Source organism: Mustela putorius, unplaced genomic scaffold, assembly GCF_011764305.1.
Source record: "Mustela putorius furo isolate JIRA1106 unplaced genomic scaffold, ASM1176430v1.1 tig00000461_pilon_pilon_pilon, whole genome shotgun sequence".
Classification (NCBI taxonomy): domain Eukaryota; kingdom Metazoa; phylum Chordata; class Mammalia; order Carnivora; family Mustelidae; genus Mustela; species Mustela putorius.
Window position 1 is genome coordinate 339,505 of NW_025421390.1, and position 26,040 is coordinate 365,544.

The 26,040-nt window shown below is 36.1% G+C and overlaps 1 protein-coding gene across 5 annotated transcripts in view; it reads right to left on the minus strand.

The window, feature by feature from the left end:
- Window positions 1–26,040, minus strand: part of LOC123392230 (phosphatidylinositol 3,4,5-trisphosphate 3-phosphatase TPTE2-like) — a 125,955-nt gene that overhangs the window by 25,276 nt on the left and 74,639 nt on the right. For all 5 annotated transcript variants that reach the window (XM_045080553.1, XM_045080549.1, XM_045080551.1 and 2 more), the window contains 5 exons: window positions 25,824–25,985; window positions 24,026–24,145; window positions 21,713–21,812; window positions 21,508–21,571; window positions 20,720–20,784 (listed from right to left, as the gene is read on the minus strand). In XM_045080553.1, the coding sequence (XP_044936488.1) occupies window positions 20,720–20,784; window positions 21,508–21,571; window positions 21,713–21,812; window positions 24,026–24,145; window positions 25,824–25,985 (511 nt within the window). The remainder of the gene's footprint in view (window positions 1–20,719; window positions 20,785–21,507; window positions 21,572–21,712; window positions 21,813–24,025; window positions 24,146–25,823; window positions 25,986–26,040) is intronic.

Sequence of the window (26,040 nt, forward strand, 5' to 3'; positions counted from 1 at the left end):
TGGAGACTTTGGATCACCTTTGCATACTTTCTAAAATGAATACATATGCGTGTATGTGCATATATATACACACACACACGCACACACACAAATATGCATATATGCATAACTTTTCAAATAAGAAATAGTGACCTAAAGTACAGTTACTATCACATACAAATACAGTATTTCTACCAAATTTATCCATTTGAAACACACACAGACCATGTGTCTCTGTACAACAAAATGACTGTAAAAAGGCTTAAAAATTGATGAGTATACTACCCTGACCAATGTTTACTAGCTTCATATTGAGAAAAAGAAAAAACATCAAAATGATCAAGTGGTTAAATTGTCAGTAGGAAATAGTAAATAAAAAAGATAAATACTCTGAGTCTGTAAAATGCTGGAATGGGGGAATAGACTCATATGCATCAAGATTTCATGAGATCCTTTACACTAAAATGAAATCCAGATGGAGTAAAGAATCAGAGATTTTTAAAAACCCACAAATATCTCTAGGAAGTTCAAGTGCATATTAATCAATTCTTTAGATCAAGAAAAACAAAGTACTGAATCAATGGAAGATCAACAGATTTAGGTTTGACTTTAAAAATTGGAGATTTCCATAAAAAAAATGCCACAGTGCAATAAACAAGATTCATTTTCGGTAAAATGGAGTGAATGGGAACTATGTCTAATATTAACTATAAACTAGTTATACTAGTATAAACTAGTAACCCAAAACAATTTAAATAATACTCCCTCAACCTATAGATAAATGGGCCTAGGACATAAATAAATTCATTAAAGAGAAAATTTAACTGCATAACAAACTATATAGATAAGTGTTCACCTCACCAACAGAGAAGTCTAAACAACAATAAAATCCCATTTTCACCCATGAAATTAGCCCTTTCCTTTTCAAATAGGAAAATCCAATGTTCGCAAAGATGGCATGAAAATAAAGATTTTGATTTATTGCTAACATAATCCCTTGGATTTGGTAATATATATTGAGAATCCCCAAAATACTCATACTCCATTACCAGGGAATTTAATTCCTAGGAACCTATGAGAAAAGGCTTTATGCCTTTAAACCTTTGTGCCTCTGATGCTGCATTATTAATGTTTTTTTAAAATTTCTTTTCAGTGTTCCAGAATTCATTGTTTATGCACCACACCCAGTGCTCCATGCACTACATGCCCTCCATAATACACACCACCAGCCGCATTATTAATGTTAATGACACCTAACTATCCAACATTCAAGCATGATTATAGCACTAATGAAATACCACACAACCATTAGAATACCGTTTTGCCCTTCATTCTCTCAATAAGCAAACATTTCACAGTATTTAATTTCTGTGCAGTCTTCCTTAGTATACCACACTTACGGACATTCAGCATTTGCTTGTTTAAAAAAAAAAAAAAAAAAAAAAGAAAATGAAAAACCTGGGGGGCGTCTGGGTGGCTCAGTGGGTTAAGCCTCTGCCTTCAGCTCAGGTCATGATTTCAGGGTCCTGGGATCGAGCCCCGCATCAGGCTCCCTGCTCAGCAGGGAACCTGCATCTCCCTCCCCCTCTGCCTGCCTTTCTGCCTACTTGTGATATCTCTCTCTCTCTGTCAAATACATAAATAAAAATCTTTAAAAAAATACTTGGATGGCTAAGTTTTAGGGATTTTTTAAAAATCACCTCATATTTCTCTATACGTTTTTAAAAAATGATCTCAAGTTCTGAATTTTCTCCAAGAGTCCATCCTTGACTCAATACAAAGATAACTTGCTGCTATGTTTTCTGATCTAAATAGTTTTCCTGAAGACTATAAATACCTCTTAAACTAACTAGCTCAACAGAGACAAAAAGCATCTAAAAGACAGTTCAACTCTGCCAAGAAACCACATTTTGGGGGACTAGATGTATAGTTTTTGTCCTCAACCAGAATAAAGAATATATAATTGTACCAAGGTCAAAAACTAAAAGATAACTAAGAAGATTTTTAGCAATGTAGGTAATGTAGATCTCCTTTTTCTCAATAGCCTTAAGTTTACAATTCCAGAAACTCTTGGGAAAGTGAAAAATGCTGTCTACTCTTTGAAACCCTTTTTGCAATAACCTCCAACTTTGTCCTAAATAGGCCAACCCTTTCTCTGTGTTCACAAAATATTAACTAACCAGAAGAGTTTACACTGGAAGCGGCTGTCTATCTTAGCACATTCCATGATCTGGAGATGAAAGTGCAACCTCTTTGCCTGCATGCCATGGCAACACTGGCCACACTTGACACTTCCACCATAGTGCTTGCTTCCTTATTCCCACATATGTCCAATCTTGCTACTTCTCAGAAACACTTGACATTTATATTAGCAAATTTACTGCATATGAAATCTTACTGTTTGCTCTATATGTTACTGTCCATTGCTGTACATATTACTATCCATTGTTCAAAGTCTAATCCTGCACATTTATTCCCTCTTAAGAGTGAAGGGGAACTACATGACCATTTTGCATTCTCTCAGAAATTAATCATGCCGATATCTGAATCTCACACCCTCTAGTCCAACTTGTTAGTTTGTAGATGGCTTTCATCCTAAAAACAACAAAGACATGCTCTGTCCATTACACGTTGTTATCATTGAACGTGTAAGCACCAGCATAGCTCCACTGCCTCATTCTCAGTCAGCCCAGGTACCTGAACTAATAGCTCAGACATAAGCCTACACTCAGCAAAAGAGGAAGGTAAATATTCATATGGACAGTAGATATGATTTGGGGGGGGTGGTTCATGATTCATGAGTTTTATGAAAACTGATGATTTATCACCTCTTCTATTATGTCTATTAAAAATGGTAAAAAGATCATGGTTTATTAGAACTTTGTCAATAACCCAAGGAGATAAGTGTTAAGAACTGAAAAAAAAAAAAAAAATCTCAATGGTCTAGAGAAAACTCTAGAAGCCAAGAGTAATGTCTTTGCTTTGACTTTACGTACTTAATGAAGTTTGTGGCTTTTTAATACCCTAGCCAATATTAAGTGTTGCTAAATTTATATTTATCACCACTAAATCTACAAAGAAAAATGAATCCATTTAAACAAGTTGTAATTAACTCACAGCTCTCAGCCCAAACTACTGAAAAGTAATATTGGCAAAGGATCCTCTATCCCTAGAGATGGATTCTGGCAATATGAAGATGGCTACCCTAAAGTGCCATAATCCATCCAATGGTTCTGGTCAAATTACTTCAAACTATTCCCATTATGGAATGAATAAAGTAGTAGTTTCCACATTAAATGGCAGTTTGGAAAATTTTTCAAAATTGGTCAAGGGAGTAGTAGAATCATGTCTTACTTACAAATAACATAACCTAGATAAGATGTGGTTCACACTCTCCTTAAGACCTTTTTGAACATTTGTAAATTGATTTTGACTGCCCAAGTCCCAAGACTATGACTATGGATTAGTTATTGTTTTTAATTTTTTGCATGTATAGAAAAGCTTCCCTGCCTTAAGTGATTTCATGAAAGATTCAAATACTTAATCCTCCCCTATTGGACTATATCATATGAATTTAGTTGGTCAACGGAATGACATAAAGCAAGTAACTTCAAAAACCTTTATAAGATACCACTCTGGCTCTTGCCTTTTTGCCGTTACATAAGAACATACCCAGGCTAGCCTAATAAAGGATGAAAACATATGGAGCAGATAGGAGTTACCCCACATACCCCAGGTATATGGTGGGATGGCCATATGATCATTAGAGAGCAGCGAGGTAAGGTCATTATAGAGCAGCTGATAAGGAAAACTGAGATTCCATTCCACAGTGGTGATGTAGGAAGACCCTGACTTCACCTTCTCCATGGCCACACCAAATCTACAAATATTAACAGAATAGTTCCTCCTGAAGAACTGAAGGATGACTGAACAGATTCTGCATAACATAAGATAAAGAAGCTACATAGAGAACTGCAAGAGAGAGGGAGGCAAAGCAATGAAGGGAAGCCCCACCTCTGACACTGTGAACCATAGAGGGGAGGGACAATACTGAGGGTTCAGTTAGAGATTCATCTGCCTTAGGGCAAGAAAATAAGCCATGGTTGAAAAGGGCAACTAGGATTTAAAAAAAAAAAATGTAGCCCTAGAACTCCACCAAATCCTAGGGAAGCTCCTAGAAATCTCTCGAGATTGGACAGGTTGTTGAGTGTCACAGTTCATGCTCCCCTTCTACCTAGATAGTGTAGATAGAAGCACGGTTTACACATCCAAGCTGGTATAGAGCCCCAGTGAGCCGTGGGCCCCTAGCCCACATGAGCCCCAGCCATTCTATCAAAATGGCCCTAGTATGACACACACTGGGACACTCCTGCTAGGCACCCACTACACCTCCAGCCATTGTATCAAAGTCATATGCATGCAAAGCACCCTGAAACATTGTAGGCCCCCACTGCATTGGCTTCAGATAGCTTGCTAGGGCACTTACTGCAGAGAATGTGCTGGGACCACCTGGTTCACAGTTGCATTGGCTCCAGCTAACTTGCCAAGGAGCCCTTTGCAGTAAGCACCTTGAGACACCCTGGCCTACACCCACCTCAGCTTCAATAGTTCTGCCAGGGAGTAGTTGTGTGTGGAGAGCCTGAGGCACCCTCACTGACACCTACTTCAACAGCTGTCCTGCTTGTGCAGGGTGCACCAGGACCTCCCTAAGCTTGTGCTCCACCTCAGCAGTATCTGCATGGAGAGCCATGGGACACATAGCTTTCACCCACTTCAACCAATTTGTAAGGGTCCTCTCAGTGTGTAGAGCCCTAGGACCCTCTGCTTATAGCCACTTCACCTTCAGCTGTGCTACCAGGGTGCTCTCTCTATGTAGACAGCTCCAGGAATGACCTGACTCAGACACACTTTAGTTATGGCCATCCCACCAGGGCAGCCTTCCCATGGAGCGCCCCAGTACCCACAGATCACACAAGCCACAATTCTAGCCAGCCCCTCAAAGTTACTAGGAACACACAGTGTACACAAGGGACAACCATACACAAGACCATTCCTTCAAGTTTTGGATAAGAAGCTTTTCTAATCATAGTAGCAAATACAGAAAATCAAGAAAAATTGGGAGGCAAAGGAATATGCTTCAAATAATAGAACAAAACAAAACAGAGCTAATCAATTTGCCTGATAAAAAGTTTAAAGTTATGATCATAAAGGTGCTCACTGGTCTAGAGAAAAAAGTGAAATACTCAGGGATAACTTCCACAAAGAGATAGAAAACAAAAAGAACAAATCAGAGTTGAAGAATGTAATAACTGAAATGAAAAACTACTAGATGGCATCAACAATAAGTTAGCAAATGCAGAACACATAAGTGATCTAGAAGATAGCTGAATAGCAAAAACAAAAAAAGAATTTTTAAAAATTAGCATAGGTTAAGGGATCTCTTGGACAACATCAAATAAGTAAGCATTTGCATTATTGGGGCCCCAGAAGGAGAAGAGAAAGGAGTAGAAAATATATTTGAAGAAATAATAGCTGAAAACGCCCCTAACCTGGGGAAGGAAGTAACATCCAGGTTCAGGAACCATAGAATTCCAAGCAAGATGAACCCAATGAGGGCCACACTATAGCACAGAATAATTAAAATGTCAAATGTTAATGATAAAGAGAATTTTAAAGGCAGTCAGAGCGAAGCAAAAAGTTACAAAAAGGGAAATCCCATAAGGCTATCAGGTGAATTTTCAGCAGGAACTTTGCAGCCCAGAGGAGATAGGCATGACATATTCAAAGTGCTGAAAGGAAAAAACCTGCAACCAAGTAAACTACCCAGCAAGATTTTCATTTAGATATGAGAGAGAGAGATGGAGTTCCCTAGACAAGCAAAAGCTAAAGGAGTTCATCACCACCCAACCAGGCTTAAAAGAAATGTTAAAGGAACCTTTTAAAGTGGAAGAGAAAAGGCCTTAATTAGAAGTAAGAAAATTATAAAAAGATGTAAAATATGACAACATAAACACAAAACCGGAAGAAGGATTTAAAAAGTTTTTTATAATGTGCTTGAACTTAAATGACCATCAACTTAATATAGAATGATGTATACATAGAATGTCGCATATAAACCTCATGGTAAACACCAACACAAGACTTATAAAAGATACACAAAAAAGAGAAGGAAAGTCAAGAATAACACTACAGAAATTTATAATCTTAAGTAAAGAGAACAAGAAGTAACAGAGAAGAACCACAAAAACAACCAGAAAATAATCAAAATGACAGTAAGTACACACTGAAAATAATTACTTAAATATAAGTGCTCTCAACACTCCAATCAAAAGGCATAGGGTGGCCCAGTGGACAAAAAACAAAACACAACTACACATTGCCTACAAGACACTCATTTCAGATATAAGGACACACTCAGGCTGAAAGTGAATGGATGGAAAAGATATTTCATGCAAAAGGGAGTGGAAAAAAACCCCAAGGTGACAATATTTATATCACAAAAAGCAGAACTTGAAGACTTACAAGAGAGTAAGTAGGGCACTGCATAATGATAAAGAATCAATTGAACAAGATGATACAACAATTATAAATATCTATGTACCCAACAATGGCACACCTAAATACTTAAAGTAAATATTAATACCCATAAAGGGAGAAAGAGTAATACAATAATAGTAGTGGAATTTAACACAACACTTTTTTTTAGATTTATTTATTTATTTATTTGACAGACAGAGATCACAACTAGGCAGAGAGGCAGGCAGAGAGAGAGGAGGAAGCAGGCTCCCTGCTGAGCAGAGAGCCCCACGCGGGGCTGGATCCCAGGACCCTGGGACCGTGATCCGAGTCGAAGGCAGAGGCTTTAACCCACTGAGCCACCCAGGCGCCCCAACACAGCACTTTTTAAATAGATATATCATACAGGCAGAATATCAATAAGGAAAGTGTGTCTTTGAACAATACAGTAGGTCAGATGGAACTAACAGATAAATATTCTGTTGTTTTGCCACACAAAAACAACAGAATACAAATTCTTTTTTATGCACACAGAATGTTTTCCAGGATATATCACACGGTAGGCCAAAGAACAAGTCTCAATACATTTAAAAAGATTGAATCATATCGTGTATATTTTCTAATCACAATGGGGTGAAATAGAAACCAATTACAGAAAAAAAAATTGGAAAACCAAACAGGTGGAAATTAAACAACATGCTACCAAGCAACAAATGAGTCAACAAAGAAAATGAAGAGCAAATTAAAAAATATATGGAGACAAATGAAAATGAAAACACAATAGTCTAAATCTTTGAGACCCAGAGAAAACAGTCCTAAAAGGGATATTTATAGAGATACCAGCCAACCCAAAGATAGAAGAAAAACCTCCATCTAAAAACCTAAAAAACCTAGAAAAAAAAGTAAAGCCCAAAATTAGTAGATGGAAAGATTTAATAAAAATCGAGCATAAATGAATGAAATAGAGTCTTTAAGAATAGAAAAGACCAATGAGGGGCGCCTGGGTGGCTCAGTGGGTTAAGCCGCTGCCTTCGGCTCAGGTCATGATCTCGGGGTCCTGGGATCGAGTCCCGCGTCGGGCTCTCTGCTCCGTGGGGAGCCTGCTTCTCTCTCTCTCTCTCTCTCTGCCTGCCTCTCCATCTACTTGTGATTTCTCTCTGTCAAATAAATAAAATCTTTAAAAAAAAAAAAGAAAAAAGAAAAGACCAATGAAATAAAGAACCAATTCTTTCAAAACATAAAAAAGTCAATAAATCTTTAGCAGACTGATAAGGAGAAGAAAACAAAAGGAACTGAATGAAACCAGAGACAGAAAAGTTAACAAAAAACATCATAGAGGTACGAAAGAGTGTAAGAGTGTACCAGAAAAAAATTATATGTCAAAAAATCAGATAACCTAGAAAAAAATAGATGAGCTGCTTGAAACATACAGTCATCCTAAACTGAATCAGGAAGACATACAAATTTGAAAACCAAATTATTGCTGACAGAATTGAATTCCTAATCAAAAAACTCCCAACAAATTCCAGGATCAGACAGATCATAGGTGAATTTACCAAATATTTAAAAAAGAGTTAATACCTATTATCTTCAATCTATTCCAAAACAATAGCAAAGAAAGTATAGCTTTGAAGTACAGCCTAATGAGGCCAGCATTACCCTGATACCAAAACAGACAAACACACTACAAAAAAACCAAAACTATAAAACATTATCACTGAAGAACACAGAAGCAAAAATTCTCAACAAAATATTAGCAAACCATATTTAACAATATATTAAAAGGAACATTCACCATGATCAAGTGGGATTTATTCCAGGTTCATAAGAAAGGCTCAATATTTGCAAATCAATCCCCCGAGTCAACAAAATGAAGTATAAAAACCATGCAATCATCTCAACAGATGCAGAAAAGCATGTGACAAAATTCAACATCCATTTATGATAAAACTCTCTAAAAAATGGGTTTAGAAAGAACATACCTCAACACAGTGAAGGTCATATATGACAAACTCACAGCTGATGTCATACTCAATGGTGAAAAATTGAGAGTTTTCCCTCTAAGATCAGAAACAAGACAAGGATGCCCACTCTTAACCACTTTTATTCAGCATACCCCCGGAAGCTCTAACCACAGCAATCAGACAAAAAAAAAAAAAAAAAGCATCCAATTAGGTAAGGAAGAAGTTACTGTCACTATTTGCAGATTACATGATATTATACAGAGAAAAACCTAAAACCCTAATAAAAAACAATTAGAATACATGAATTCAGTAAAGTTTCAGGACACAAAATTAATGCACAGAAATTGTTTTTTTTTGGTACATTAATAATGAAGTAGCAGAAACAGAAAACAATTTGATTTACAATTGCACCAAAAAGAATAAAATAACCTAGAAATAAACTTAACAAAAGAGGTGGAAGATCTGTGCTCTGAAAACTATAAAATGCTGATGAAAGAATTTGAAGACAAACCAGATTATGAGATATATTATAAAGCTATAGTAATCAAAATGGTATGGTACTGGTACAAAAATGGACATACTGAACAGATTAGAGAGCCCAGAAATTAGCCGACACTAATAGGGAAAATTAATCTAGGACAAAGGAGACAAGACTGTATGTACACTAGGGGAAAAGATAGTCTCTTCAATAAGTGGTGGTGAGAAAACTGGACAGCTAAAAGAATGCAAAAGAATGATCATTTTGTTCCTTTTTGCTACAAAAATAAATACACTGGATTAAAGACCTAAATGTGAGAGCTGAAACTATAAAACTTCTTGAAGAAAATATAGGCAGTAAACTGTTTGACATCAGCCATTGCAACATCTTTCTAGATATGTGTCCTCAGTCAACGGAAACAAAAGTAAATATAAAATATTAGGACTATTCCAGATAAGTTTTTGTATGGTGAAGGAAACCACCAACAAAACTAAAAATCCACCTTCTGAATGGAAGAAGATATTTGCAAATGATATATCTGATAAGGAGTTAATACTCAAAATATATAAAGGACGTATACAAGTCAACACCCCCCAAAATATGATTCCATTAAGAATGGGCAGAAAACCTGAATAGATTTTTCCTCTGAATTGACATTTTTTTCAAAGAAGATATAGAGATGGCCAACACAGACATGAAAAGAGGAAAAGGAAATACAAATCAAAATCAAAATCACAATCAGCTATCACTTTATACCTGTCAGAATGGCTAAAATCAAAGATAAGAAATAAGTGTTGGTGAGGGTATGGAGAAAAAGAAACCCTTGTGCACTGGTGGTAGGAATGCAAACTGGTACACCCACTGTGGAAAACAGTACAGAGGTTCTTGAAAAAAAATAAAAATAGAATTACCATATGATCCAGTAATTTCACTATTGGGTTACCTAAAGAAAACAGAAATACTCATTCACAACGGTATCTGTACCTCTATGGTACACCATTACTGCATCAATATTTACAAAAGCCAAGATATGGAAACAACCCAAGTGTCCATCAAAATGGATGGCTAAAGAAGAGGTGGTATATATACACAAAGAACATTATTGAGCCATAAAAAAGATGAGATCCTGCCGTTTGCAACAACATGGATGAACCTAGATGTATCATTTTGAATTAGTGTCTTTTGTTTTCTTTGGGTAAATACCTGGATCACAGAATATGTCTATTTTTTGTTTTGGAGAAACTTCCACACTCTTTTCAACAGTGGTTGCAACCAGTTTGCATTCCCACCAGCAGTGCACAGGGTTCCTTTTTGCAACATCTTCACGAACACCTGTTGTTTTTCGTGTTGTTGATTTTAGCCATTCTGAGAGGTGTGAGGTATTATTGTGGTTTTGATTTGCATTTTCCTTGGTCATGGATGATGTTGAGTATCTTCTCGTGTGTCTGCTGAATGTATGAATTTATGAAGTGTACTGGATATCTATATCTATATAGATATATATAGAAATATAGAAATATAGATATAGATTTATAGATATATAGATATTACAGCAGCCAATAAGAAAACAAAACTTTAAAATACCATTTAAAATAATATCAAAGACTCCTGGGGAAGATGGTAGAATAGGAGGACTTTCAGCTCATCACCTCACACAGATAAAACTAAATAAATGCAACAGTGTAAATAACACAAAAAATGACACGGAGACTGCAGAACAAACTCCACAGCTAAATGTAGAGAAGGGGCCACTGAAAGAGGGTAGTAAGGACAGAGACATGGTCTGGAGCTAAAGAGACCCATACAACTGTCTGCAGGAGGAAGGGGTGCTGCAGGCATGGTGAGGGGCGAAAAACAAACCTCCACATCAGGGACCCCGTGTAGGGAAGATGAATCCCCATTACATTTGGCTTTGAAAACCAGAAGGGCCTAATTTTGTGAGTTCTTACAACCAGTGGGGCTTAAAACATGGAATTTCAAAAATCAGCAGGAGTAAGAAAAGTGGGAAGCACAAAAGCAGTTAAAGTAAGTATAACTATAAAAAACAGTGAGCATACTGAGAAAGTAAAAAGTAAAGTATGACACCACATACCTAAATTGTGGAGAGGAAAGGAGTAAAGAATGAATTCAAACTTAAGTGACCATTGACTCAATATGGTCTATTATATGCAGAAGATGTTACATCTTCTGCAGGAAAGAAAGAGAGAACTACCAAAACAACTATGAAACAAGTAACAATGACAAATACATATCCATCGATAATTGCTTTGAATGTAAATGGACTAAATGCTCCAATCAAAAGACATAAAGAGATGGAATGGGAAAAAATAACCAAGACCCAGCTATATGCTGCCTCATTGCAAACCTAAAGACACATGCACATTGAAAGTGAAGAGATGGAGAATGCATGCAAATGGGTGTGAAAAGAAAGCCGGGATAGCAATACTTATGTCAAACAAAATAGAGTTTAAAACAGACTGTAACAAGAGACAGAGAGAACACTATATAATCATAAATCAAACAATACAACAGGAAGATATAACAATTGTAAATATTTATGTACCTAAATACATAAAGCATGTAATAACAAACATAAAAGAAGTAACTGAGAGTTATACAATAGTAGTAGAGGACTTTAACACCTCACTTACATCAATAGACTGGTCATCCAAACAGAAAATCATCAAGGAAACAATGGCTTTGAATAACACATGGGACCATATTGAATTAACAGATACATTCAGAACATTCCATCCTGAAGCAGCAGAATATACATTCTGGACACATGGAATGTTGTCCAGAACAGAGAACAAATTAGGCCACAAAACATGTCTCAACAAATTCACAAAGATCCAAGTCATAGCAGGCATCTTTTCTGACTACAACTATGAAACTAAGAATCAACAAGAAGAAGAAATCTGGAAAGATCACCAATACATGGATATTAAATAACATGCTACTAAACAATGAACAGGTCAATCAAGAAATTAAAGAGGAAATCAAAAGATAAAAAGGAAAAGACAAAGGGACAAAAAGAAAGACAAAAGACAAAAGACAAAGAGGAAATCAAGTGAAAATGAAACACAATGGTTCAAAATCTTTGGGGTGCACCAAAAGCTATTCTAAGAGGGAAGTTTAGAGCAATATAGGCCCACCTCAAGTAGAAGTCTCAGATACACAATCTAACCTTATATCTAAAGGAGTTAGAAAAAGAAGATCAAACAGATAAAGGAAATAAAGATCATACTCAATGTTGACTGGGAAAATTTAACTATGAATGAAGAGATGAAACTTCTGAGGAAAAATAATCAAATGGATGAACCTCATCTGTTTCAAGCTGAGAAAGATTTATTTCCTGAAGGCAGTGAAAATACAGGCCTTGGAAGCAGTAGTTCTAACTGCCAGGAGACAAAAGAATGAGTAAGGTCCAATACCAGTAAAATGAGACAATCTCAGAATCATCTACAGAAAAAAATGACGATGTTACAGAAGTTCTAGATGGATTATTTACGTACAGTTCTACTTTTACACTGTATGAAATTTTAATGAAATAAAGTCGGCAAAATTAGTTTTACAAGATAAGCAGATTGTAAAATAAAGTACGTTATTGGATAAGTCCTAAGAGAGTTGTTCATGCAGAACTGTAAATTATGAACTGTTCTGGGTCTTGCTTAGTACTGATTTTTTTTTTTTTTTGGAGGGGGCTGGGGCCACCGGTTAAATTTTGGTTTGTATATAGTTTTTTTTTAATTTAGAATTAAATTTTTTATTTTATTTTTAGAAAAGCTTTTATCTGAGACAGGGAGAGAGTGCAAGAGTGTGCACATGCATGAGTGGTGGAAGGGGCAGAGGGAGATGGAAAGAACCCTCAAGCCAACTCCTCCATGAGCCCAGAGTTTGACCCAGGGTTCAGTCCCAGGACCCTGAGATCATGACCTGGGCCAAAACCAAGAGTAAGACACTTAACCAACTGAGTCACCCAGATACCCCTATAATTCAAATTTTTAAATGGAAGTAGCAATAACAATTTTTAAACCTTTGGAGAGTGTCACCTTTAGTTTATAGATATACACGAAAGCTTTTTGTCTTGTCTTTTTCTGACAGCTTTAGCAGTTTTCATATTTTGGTCAGTTTCAACATTTTACCATATGAATTATATGTCTTTGTGTTAGTTCCATACTACTTATAAATACATATTACCTATATTTATCTCTTACAGGAAAATATAAAATTTATCCCTTTAGAATAGTATGTGTTTATATGTAATATAGTATATGCCATGTAATATATAATATACATAATATACCATTCAATATAATATGTTTTATGTAAAATATATAACATGTTATATGATTATATAAAAACTATTATATATAATATACAACTCAATGATATATTATAAATTATCTAGTTTATAAATTTATAGAATTTATAATATAATTACATAATGTATAAACTAAAAATATGTACTTATATAAAATATATACTGTGTATATTAAATTTGATTATAGGAACATGTTAATATATATATGTTTTATTTTTATATATAAATATATAAATATAAAAATATAGTTAGATATAACTATATCTAAATATACATCTATTTTTCTAGGTTTTGTTTTCCTGCTTCTATAAAAGATTAATTTATATATGTCCATAAATGAAATGTATATTCATATAACTTATACTAAATGTACTGTATATAACTCCATATTTTATATACATAATTATATATCCTATATTGTGTAGTTTAACATATATTACATATAAATACACGTATATTATCCTAAGGGGAAATGTTATTTTTGTGTTTTTAGGAGATGAGTATATACATAAATATATATGCAATATGTATTTATAAATAGAATATACTACATATAATTTACATGTAATTGTAAATTACATATAAATTACATACTACATAATATATGATACATATTTAAACACGTACTACTCTAAGAGGGAAATATATTATCCTATTATAGTAATATCAAATTATATATTTATGACTATTATTTAATATATAATATATATTATTGTACGCTGTATATTTATGTATAATATACATTTATATCATTATAAATTATAAAATTATGTATAATATACATTTATATCATTATATACATGTTATTCCATGGGGGAAAATGTTTTATTTTTCTGTTTGTCTAAGAGATGAATAAAATCGATACTTTTTTTTTCAATTGATAATCACTGAGTTCATCTCTCTCAAGGCAGTTTCTTTCTGACTACATATATTCCTTGACTTGGGATGGGGTTAGCTCCCAATAAACCCTTTTTGATTGAAGATATTAAAAGTAAAAAATACATTTAATACACGAAACCTACCCAACATCATAACTTAGCCTAGCCTACCTTTTCTTTTTTATGTTATGTTAGTCACCATACAGTACATCATTATTTTTTGATGTAGTGTTCTGTGGTTCATTGTTTGTGTATAACGCAGTGCTCCGTGCAATACATTCCCTCCTTAATACCCATCACCAGTCTAAGCCATTCCCCCACCCTCCCTCCCCTCTGAAACCCTCAGTTTGTTTCCTGGAGTCTATAGACTCTCATGGTTCATCTCCCCCTCTAATTTCCCCCACTTCATTTTTCCCTTCCTTCTCCTAATGGTCTCCACACTATTCCTTATGTTCCATATATAAGTGAAACCATATGATAATTGTCTTTCTCTGCTTGACTTATTTCACTTAGTGTAATCCCCTCCAGTTCCAACCATGTTGATGCAAATGATGGGTATTCATCCTTTTTGATGGCCGAGTAATTTTACATTGTATATTTGAGCCACATCTTCTTTATCCACTCATCTGTTGAAGGGCATCTCAGCTCCTTATAGGTTGGCTATTGTGGACATTGCTGCTATGAACACTGGGGTGCATGTACCCATTCTTTTCACTACATCAGTATTTTTGGAGTAAATGCCCAGTAGTACAACTGCTGGGTCATAGGGTAGCTCTATTTTTAATAAAGGAACCTCCATACTGTTTTCCAATGTGGCTGTACCAACTTACATTCCGACCAACAGTGTTAGAGGGTTCCCCTTTCTCTGTTGTTGTCTCCTGCCTTGTCAATTTTTGCCATTCTATCTGGTGTAAGGAGGTATCTCAATGTGGTTTTAAGTTGAATTTCCTTGATGGCTAATGATATTGAACTTTTTTTCATGTGTCTGTTAGACATTCGTATGTCTTCTTTGGAGAAGCATCTGTTCATGTTTTCTGCCCATTTTTTGACTTAATTTGTTTTTGGGGGGTTGAGATTAAGAAGTTCTTCATACATCTTGGATACCAGTCCTTTATCTATAATGTCATTTACAAATATCTTCTGACGTCAAACTCTCTCTCTTCATAGATGACATGATACTTTATGTAGAAAACCCAAAAGTCTCTACTCCAAAATTACTAGAATTCATACAGAAATTCAGTAATATGGCAGGATACAAAAATCAATGTGCAGAAATCCATTGCTTTCTTCTACACTAACAATGAAAATATAGAAAGGGAAATTAGAGAATCAATTCCATTTACTATAGCACCAACAACCATATGATACCTGCGAATAAACCTAACCAAAGAGGTAAAGGATCTGTACTCAAGGAACTACAGAACACTCATGAAAGAAATTGAAGAAGACACAAAAGATGGAAAAACATTCCATGCTCATGGATTGGAAGAATAAACATTGTTAAAATATCTAGGCTGCCCAGAACAATCTATACCTCCAATGCCAAAATGCTAAAGTGCCAAAAGGTATTTTTCAAAGTACTGGGACAAACAATCCTAAAATTTGTATGGAACCAGAGAAGATCTCGAACCACCAAGGAAATGTTGAAAAAGAAAAATGAAGCTAGGGGCATAACATAGCCTGATTTCAAGCTTTATTACAAAGCTGTGATCACCAACACAGCATGGGACTGGCACAAAAACAGACACATAGAACAATGGAACAGAGTAGAGAGCCCAGATATGGACCCTCAACTCTATGGTCAACTAATCTTCAACAAAGCAGGAAAAAATATCCCGTGGAAAAAAAGACAGTCTCTTCAATAAATGGTGCTGGGAAACTTGGACAGCTATGTACAGAAGAATGAAACTTAACCATTGTCTTATACCATACACAAAGATAAACTCTAAATGGATGAAAGACTTCAACACGGGCAGGGATCCATCAAAATCCTAGAGAAGAATACAGGCAGTGTAACCCTCTTCGACATCAGCCATAGCAACTTCTTTCAAGACACATCTCCAAAGTCAAGGGAAACAAAAGCAAAAATGAACTTTTGGGACTTGATCAAGATAAAAGTCTCCTGCACAGCAAAGGAAACCGTCAACAAAACAAAGCAGCCTAGTCTACCTTAATTGTGCTCAAAAACACATTATCCTATAGTTGGACAAAATCATCTGATAGGAAGTCTATTTTGTAGTAAAGTGTTGAATGTCTCATGTAATATATTGAATACTGCACTGAGTAGAAAAAACAAACATGGCTATACAGACACACAATTGTTGTCAGGGTATCAACTGTACACGCTCATGATCACATAGCTGCTGGGAACTGCAGCTGATGAAAATAATTGCACAGCAGATCACTAGCCTGGGAAATGATCAAACTTCAAACTTCAAAGTGTGAGGTCTACTGAATGCTTATCACTTTCACACTGTTGTAAAGTCGAGCACTTTTTATTTTTATTTTTTATTTAAATTCAAGTTAGTTAACATATAGTGTAGTACTGGTTTCAGAAGTAGAATTCAGTGATTCATCACTTTTATTTAATTATTTATTTATTTAAGATTTTATTTATTTGACAGACGGAGATCACAAGTAGGCAGAGAATCAGGCAGAGAGGGAGGAGGAAGCAGGCTCCCTGCTGAGCAGAGAGCCTGATGCAGGGCTCGATCCCAGGACCCTGGGATCATGACCTGAGTTGAAGGCAGAGACTTTAACCCACTGAGCCACCCAGGCACTCCTATTACTTATATTTAACACCCCGTGCTTATCCCCACAAGTGCCTTCTTTAATGCCCATCACCCATTTAACCCATCCCCTACTCCACATCCCCTCCAGCAACCCTGAGTTTGTTCTTTGAACTACAGAGTCTCTCATAGTTTACCTCCCCATTTTTTAAAAGATTTTATTAATTTATTTGACAGAGCGAGATCACAAGTAGGCAGAGAGAGAGAAGAGGAAACAGGCTCCCTGACAAGCAGAGAGTCCAACACAGGACTTGATCCCAGGACCCTGAGATCATGACCTGAGCTGAAAGCAGAGGCTTAACCCACTGAGCCACCCAGGCACCCCTTTTTTTTTTAATCTTATTTTTCCTCCATTTCCCCTATGTTCATGCTTTGTTTCTTAAATTCCACACAAAATTGAAATCATATATTTGTCTTTCTCTAACATTTCATTTAGCATAATACACTCTGGTTCCATCCACATTGTTGTAAATGGCAAGATTTCATCATTTTTGATGGCTGAGTAATATTCCATTATATATTTATAGCACACATCTTCTTTATCCATCATCAGTCAATGGTCAACAGCCAAATCATGGAAAGAGCCCAACAGCCAAAACTTTTTGATTGGAGTCTGTCTGTAATTCAAGATCTGGTCCTTCTGAAATCTTGGAAACTAAGCTAAAGTTCCAGGTTAAGCACAGTCCAAGAGATCTGTTCAAACTAAAATTCTTCTATCTCCTTTTGTGGTGCTTGATAAAAAGACTTCATGATTTTTGAGAAAATATTTTTTGTCTTGGCAATTATTCAAACATTAGCTTATTATTTTATAGAATGAATACTTATTAAGCTGACATGAGACCATGTCAGAAGCACTAGGCAGGTTCACTGCACTGCTTGTTTTTCAGAATATTTGTGAATATTACACATTTTTTTCTAAAATATTCTAGAGTATGCAATGGTCAATAGAATGAAATATGCCATTGTACTGGAAGAATTAATGTATCACTTTAGTGATATACTTGAACTAGATGACTAAAGGTTTAGGGGTGCATAGAAACCACAATAATTTGTACAACATTTTGAAGTGCATTAAATATTTTTTAACATGATTCTTTAACAGCCAGTGTTCTTTTTTTATTTCAACACAAAGCATAATGACTACCCCAAATGCATGATTTTTAATTCACATATTTAAAAGTCATGTGACTTGTACAACTTCCCTATCAAAATTACTAGCCCCCAAATTTATACCTGTTTCTTCAGCTGTATCTTTTGATATTTTAAAAATTTCTGTAAAGTAGATGTTATAGAATGTAACACCTTCACTGTCTTCATGAAGTGGTGTATAATTGTATGATCCCTGTATGTAAATAGAATGCTTGTTTGTAAACAGGGCTTTTTAAAAAAAATAATAAATATTTTATTTACCTATTTGAGAGAGACAGAGAGAGAGGGAGAGCATGTAAGCATGAGCAGGGGTATGGCCAGAGGGAGAAGAAGGCTCCCTACTGAACATGGAGCACAACACAGTGCTTGATCCCAGGACTCCAAGATCTTGACCTGAGCTGATAGCAGCTGCTTAACCAACAGAACCATCCAGGTACCCCTAAATACTAGGGCTTTTAATATAGAATTTTAGATAGCAGTAAATACTAAAGTTATCACAAGTAATAAATATGTAAATGTTGTAAGAACTGTACAACAATATTGAAGGAATCTCAGATTTGGGGAATTAAAATGTCAGTCAAAAAAGATGTATTATATGATTCCACTTATGTGAAATTCAAGAAAAAGTAAAACTAATTTTCACTTTTTACTAATTTTAATTTTTACTTTTACTAATAATTACCTCCAGTGTGTTGGGATATTGACTAAGAAAGAGCAAGAAATGTTCTATATATTGATAGGGATGTTGGTTAAATGCATATATAACCTATATATAATTTCATCAAGAGCCACTTAAGATTAGAGCAATTTATAGTATTTGTTATGCCCCAACAAAAGCACAATAATATATGCATGTTTATGTGTAGACTTATATGCAGACATATACATAATTATATCATATTGATATAATAATATAAATTATACTAATATATAGCATATGCAAACTTCTTAAATGATGGCTTTTAACTGGAATTTCATATTAAACATCATTTTATGTTTGAATTAATAATTTATTAGTTATGGTAAAAGAAATTAGATTTAGCCAGCGGGACTAAGTTTAGATGATCTCAATTTTGTTGGCAACATCCAAAGTATCACAGTCAGGAGCCCATGAAATACATGCCTTCTTCTATCAGGCTTGATCAGGGTGTTGACCTTGGCCACATCAATGTCCTAGAGCTTCTTCACAGCCTGTTTGATCTCGTGCTTGTTGGCTTTGACTCCACAGTGAACACAAGTGTGTTATTGTTTTCTATTTTCTTCATGGCTGACTCCATAATCAGGGGAAATTGATGATGGCATAGTGGTCAAGTTTGTTTCTCCTTGGGGGGGGGGTGTTCTTTTTTTTTTTAATTTTTTATTTTATATTTTTATCCCCAGGGGTACAGGTCTGTGAATCGCCAGGTTTACACACTTCACAGCTCTCACCATAACACATACCCTCCCCAATGTCCATAACCCCACCTTCTGGGGGTGTTCTTTTGAGGATATTTGGGCTGCCTTCAGAGATACAACATCAGAATGTAGGTGATCTGCCGATTGTTTTTGATGACCGTGGATGACTTTCAAGAAAGCAGCACTTTCTTGATCTTCTAAGCCTTTGACTTGGCTTTGGGCTTAAAAGGGGCAGTGGCTTCCTTGTCTTTGTTGTCATCTTCATGGAAGGGTGAAATAACTTAATCCACAGAATCTAAGGCAGTATGCTTCCACTATAACTTAAAACCTAAGAACATTTATTTTATTTAAAGAATTCTCATCCTTTTCTCTTATGATAAGACTATAAAAATGACCATAATTTATTGCAATTCCTGCCATCAAGAGATGCAGTCTGTTCTACTCCTTGAATCTGGACTGAATTGTAAATTTTCTTTGTACCACAGAATGACATAGAAGCCACATTATACTAGTTTGAACCTGGGCTGTCAAGGCTCTCTGTATTTTTTTTGCTTGCTGTTTGTGGGACCTTTGCCACTGCTACCACATGAACAAGCCTGAACTAGTCTGTTAGAGCATGAGACATCACATGGAGACATCCAACCATCCCATTTATTTATTTATTTATTTATTGGTTTGTTTGTTTTTAAGATTTTACTTATTTATTTAAAGTACATGAGTGTGAGTGAGCAGGGAGAGGGGCAAAGGAAGAGGGAAAATAACCTCAAGCAGAATTTGTGCTGAGCGTGTGGAGCCCAACACTGGGCTCAATCTCATGACCCTAAGATCATGACTTGAACCAAAATCAAGAGTTGGATCCTTAAGTAACAGTGCCACCCAGGTACTTCTCCAACCACACCATTTTAGAATAGCCAATCCTCAGATGCCAAGTAGCTACCTGCAGATGTATGCATCAGCCCGGCTGTGATTAGTCAAATTTGTCCCTGATCAGCAGAACCACCCAGTCAAGCCCAACCTAAATTCAAAAGCCACATTATCATAAACGAAGTAAATGGTTGGTGTTATAAGTCCCTAATTTTTTGGGTGGTCCATTACACAGCAAAAACTAATTGTTCTCAGTCCATTATAATTCTTTACCGGAAAGAGAGTAAATTTTTGGAACACTGCCATCTCTGGGCCAATATTAAACTTATGACTCCACAGTCTATGTTTACTGAGAATTATGAGCACTTGCTAAATACACTTACCTCAATGGGATTCCTATAGAAAGACTCCTTTCCTGAAGATGGGAATGACATGCCAATGATACGCTCTGTAAGCCAAAATAGTCACTACTATGAATGTCATTATAAAGTGAAACAATATATGAGAACTTAACTTATATACAATTGGACTCCTTTTACATAGAAAAGAACTTTCTGGATTAAGAATGATGGAGAAAAAAGCTACTTCTCAGTATAATCAAGAAAACATATTAAATTATCTGCTATAATGACCGTTAAACTCACAGTGTTCTTAAGACTCAACTGGTTCCCACCATATGGGACAGATTTGTGTTGACCAGTGGTGAGAATTTATTTCCTAAGTAGATAACAAAAAAAAAAAAAATGAGAAATCTGGGTTCCAGCAATGGTGGGAACTCTCAGGGGTGCCTTCCAGAGTTCCTGACTCAGAAAACTGAGATCTCTTATTCTCCACAGTTTCTGGAATGGAACAGGTCTTTCTGAAATCCTTGTACCCCAGAAAAACACTAGAACTCAAATTCCAAACCAAACAAAGGGAGCTAACTGGAAATCCATTCAATTTCCTGGAAGGTAACCAAGCAGCCCTGATTTGAGAGGACAATGCAGATTTTCCATTGTCAGGGATAAACTACAAATATGTTGTGCCACCATAGTGGCTCATGTCTTCGTGAATAAAGAATGCTTTGAAAGAACATGGCTCAGACAACGCAAGAACAAGATGAACATATTTACTCACACACCAGAAATATTTGATGTTAATACAAGTAAATCAACAGTTAAACTTTACAAACCGGTAATATAAGTGAGGTCTAGGTCAAATCCATCCTTCCTGTACCGCCGTTTGTTTCCTGAAACCTGAGAGTTGAAAACAATCATTAACTTATGAGATGAAAAATCATCATAAAAATAAAGATTATTATATAGTTATCTAAAACTCTTGTCATTATTTCCTGAAGCAAACATATTCTGAATCATAAACATATTTTGCCTGCTTACCATCCTTCTGGCCAGCTGTTCAAGATGTCTCTTTTGATGAGCCAGATGAAAAACTCTTACAAGAATGACAAGTCGTAGAGGTCGAAAGAAAATAGTCAATCTAACGGTAAAGAGATTCATTTTTGCTTTAGAAATAGGATTTTGTCAATATGGATCAAGCCTAGAGCTGTAGTTCTTAACCAGGGGTGATTTTGCACACACACCCCCTAACCAAGTCTCCTAACCACCCCCCTATAGGATACTTGGCCATGTCTGGGGATATTTTTGGTTGTCACACTGTATGAGGGCATGCTACTTGTAGGTAGTGGGTAGAAACCAGGAATGCTACTAAACACCAATGCACAGAACAGCCCTTATAACAAAAGAACTCTGGTCCAAAGTACCCATAGTGCAGAGGTTGAGAAACTCTGGGGGAGAAAAATAGTTATATGATAGACTTAGAATTTGCGGATTGAACTTTTGTGATTTAAGATGATGAGCATTACCCCATCATTTTCACATCAAAACTTTCTTCTGTCAAAATGGTTCTTGTTCACCTGTGTATTTCCCATCAGTAATGAGGCTCTCTACAGCTGCTAACCCATTATCAGGCAGGCAGCAGATCAAGATATTTCCCAAGTGTGCTAGCTGGTGGCTCTCCTACCACCAGAAAAAAACATGATGGCAGAGAACTGGGTGGTTTGAATATGTGCTTCTTTAACTTGAGTGTGCATATGATTCAGTAGGTCTGGAGTAGGACCTGAGGTGGTTTTCCTCTTGCATTTATAGCAAGTTCTTTGGTGATACTGAGGTTGCCAGTCAGAGGACCATACTGGATCTAGTTATTTTAAAACAACTCCAAAAGCCTATGATAGACATCACATTTTATTGGGACATGAATTGAATCCTAAGCTGTTGGGCTACAGAAAGGATCAAGATGTTGGGACTAATGAGTGAGCCACCCTATATCTATATCTCAATATACATGTTCCTTTTCTTCATTTCTACTGTAGCAAGAGGAAAAGCAGGGGAGAGGGGGACATTTTCAGTCTCTCATACACATTTTAGTTCCCTGATACCTAAACAGTTCTAATGTTGCCTCGGCTTTCTTCATTTTAGCTTTACTGCAAAATTCCACTACCATGATTTTACCGATGTCACCTTGCTTTCTGTTCCATTTGTTCTTTCTGAGAGAAATCTTGGGAGTCACCCAAATTTTGGATATGTTCAAACTAGTGCTCTCTTGGTTACAGGAAAAACCCAGGGATTTCATGTGTAAGGAACTTGTAATTGAAGCTCAATGGGAATTCAGTGGGAATTTCTTTTTTAAATTTAAGTTCAACTAGCCAAGATATAATACATCATTATTTTTTGATGCAATGTTCAAGGATTCATTAGTTGCCTAAAATACCCAGTGCTCATCACATCACATGGCCTCCTTAATGCCCATTGGGAGTATCACAATGCCTGGCTTCAAGCTGTATTACAAAGTTGTGATCATCAAGACAGCATGGTACTAACACAAAAATAGACACATAGATCAATGGAATAGAAAGCCCAAAAATGGACCCTTAAGGGCAACTGTGTGGCTCAGTGGGTTAAGCTGCTGCCTTTGGCTCAGGTCATGATCTCAGGGTCCTGGGACCGAGTCCCGCATCTGGCTCTCTGCTCAGCAGGGAGCCTGATTCCCCCCCCCTCTCTCTCTCTGCCTGCCACTCTGTCTACTTGTGATCTTTGTCTGTCAAATAAATAAATGAAATCTTTTTTTTAATGGACCCTTAGCTCTAGGATCAACCAATTTTTGAAAAAGCAGGAAAGAATCTCCAATGGGAAAGAAACATCTTTTCAATAAATGGTACTAGGAAAGTTGGACAGCCACATGCAGAATGAAACTGGATCATTTCCTTACACCATACACAAAGATAAACTCAAAATGGATGAAAGACCTAGATGTGAGATAGGAATCCATCAAAATCCTAGAGGAGAACAAAGGCAATAACCTCTTAAACCTCAGTGGGAATTTCAAAATGTAGAGAAGCTCAAGTGAGTACAAGAGGCAAAGTCCCAACTTTCTTCTTTGGAGGCTCCATGTTCTTTATTCAGCTAAAGGTACTTAATCTGTATACCCTTCACTCTTCCCTAAATACAACCATCTTTTAGTTTCTAAGTATGTGGAAATTTGTCTAAATATTCATTTTTGGTAGCTTATTTGGTTCAGGATCAGCACATTCAGACTTCAAAAGATTATACAAAAGGAAAAATACAGAAAAAGACCCCCGCCCCCCAAAAAGAAAAGAAATTAAACTTTAAGAGAAATAAACATAAATATCTTACCTGGGGGTAGTTTGAAGAGACTTAAAGTCAAAAAACATATAAATAATATCAATCAATAGAGTCATTACAATAATGACAGCATCCAAAAAGTTAAGTGCATCAGAAAAATAGTATTTTATCCTGTAGTATAAAACAGAAAATATTAATGTGTGCTGTCCCAAAGAAATAAAGATATTTTAAAAACAAATTATTTGACTTATTCCATTAACAATTCTAGTTTAATGGATTCTTTAAAATGCATACTAGACTAGATTAAGGAGGAAAACATCCAAATTGTATCTTGTTTTATAAATACAAGTGACAAAAGCATTAATATGGCAACTTAAGTATGGTAAGAGATAGAACCAAACCATTGAATAAGAGGCAAGCAATACCTTCACGCATTGGGTGAGAAAGGTGGGCTGTTTGCCAATATTACTGAGCAACAGAAGCTAAATGTGTCACAGCCTTAGAGCAAGTGGGCTGTGAGGATTGTGCAGTCCAGTAATTTGGTTTGCAAACTCTGGCTTTGTGCCTACAGTAGAATCCCTGTAGGCTGGGATTTCCCCTGTAAAAGTTGAACTTCTAACCACTTTGCCTTTCTCCCCAACGCTGGCTCCTTTAGCCAGGAACACTGGTGCTCCAAGGAACTCTTCTTTGAATTCAGGGGTAGCTCCTCTAAGGCTCTGAATAACCTAGGGGTAAAAACTGTCCTTGGTTCTGAAGTAGGAGGATAGAAGTTCAGCAGAAGAGGAGACAAGTAGCCTTCTGAAATGCTCTACATGAAATGAGACTGGAGAATTAGTCCCTGACTCTCACTGTTGACATCTTCCAGGGCTAGGCCCGCTTCGTTCACCTTTTCATAAATCCAGCAAGCAAAGAAAATCAGCTGCTGCCTGACCACCAAGCTTTACTGATGGGATGAGCATGCCACAGATCTCTTAATGTACTTCAACATAAATATTCTTTCAACCCGAGGTAGGTGATTGTTCATGACCTATTATCTAGTATTGATACACTGTCAGATTTTATTTAGATTCAACTCTTGTTGAGATTTATATTCATAGCTCACACACATTTTCCTCTTAATAATGTGCACACAGAGACACAATAGTTGCCTGGACCCACTTTGCAATCTCTTTAATCTTTACCTGTTGAAGGATCTACAACATATTGTTGGAAACTAGAGTGCCAGCTGCAACAATAATACTAAAGCCCAATCCAGGAGAAATTAGAATTTGGATTGTTTTCTTGTTGACCATTCCTCCAAGGGGAATAGATTTTCTTTTCTTTTTACATTTCTTTTTCTTAGTTATTGATCTAGTGTTCCATGATTCATTATTTGCATATAACATCCAGTGTTCATTGCAATATATGCCCTCCTTAATACCCATCATCAGACTAAAACAACCCTAACCTCCTCCCTCTGAAACCCTCAGTTTGTTTCCCAGAGTCCATAGTCTTTCATTGCTCGTCTCCTGCTCTGATTCCACCCCCTTCATTTTTCCTTCCTTCTCCTAATGTCCTCCATGCTATTCCTTATGTTCCACATATAAGGAAAACTATATCATAATTGTCTTTCTCTGCTCGACTTATTTCACTTAGCATAATCCGTTCCAGTTCCATCCATGTCAATCCATGTATACAATGGAATATTACTCGGCCATAAGAAAGGATTAATACCCATCATTTGCATTGAGGAGAAATACTTTGATAAAGAGGGACACATTTGTTGGGTTGCCTTGGTAATTATTTTGGGATGTTGCTCATAGCAGTACAAAATAGCTTCACATGCTTTTAAACAATTAATCAAACTTACCCTTCTACATATGCTCGAAGAAGAACATCCATCAAAAAAAATAAAGCAATAGCTAAAGAAATTGAATGATATTCCAAAGGAATATATGTTGTGCTATTAGCGACAATCAGGTCTGTAATGATGAGAGACAGATCCACAAAGACGAGCATAATTCCAAATATTCTACAACAGAGAAACAGAATAAAGATAAAGTGTTTTTTACTCTTAAACTTAGACT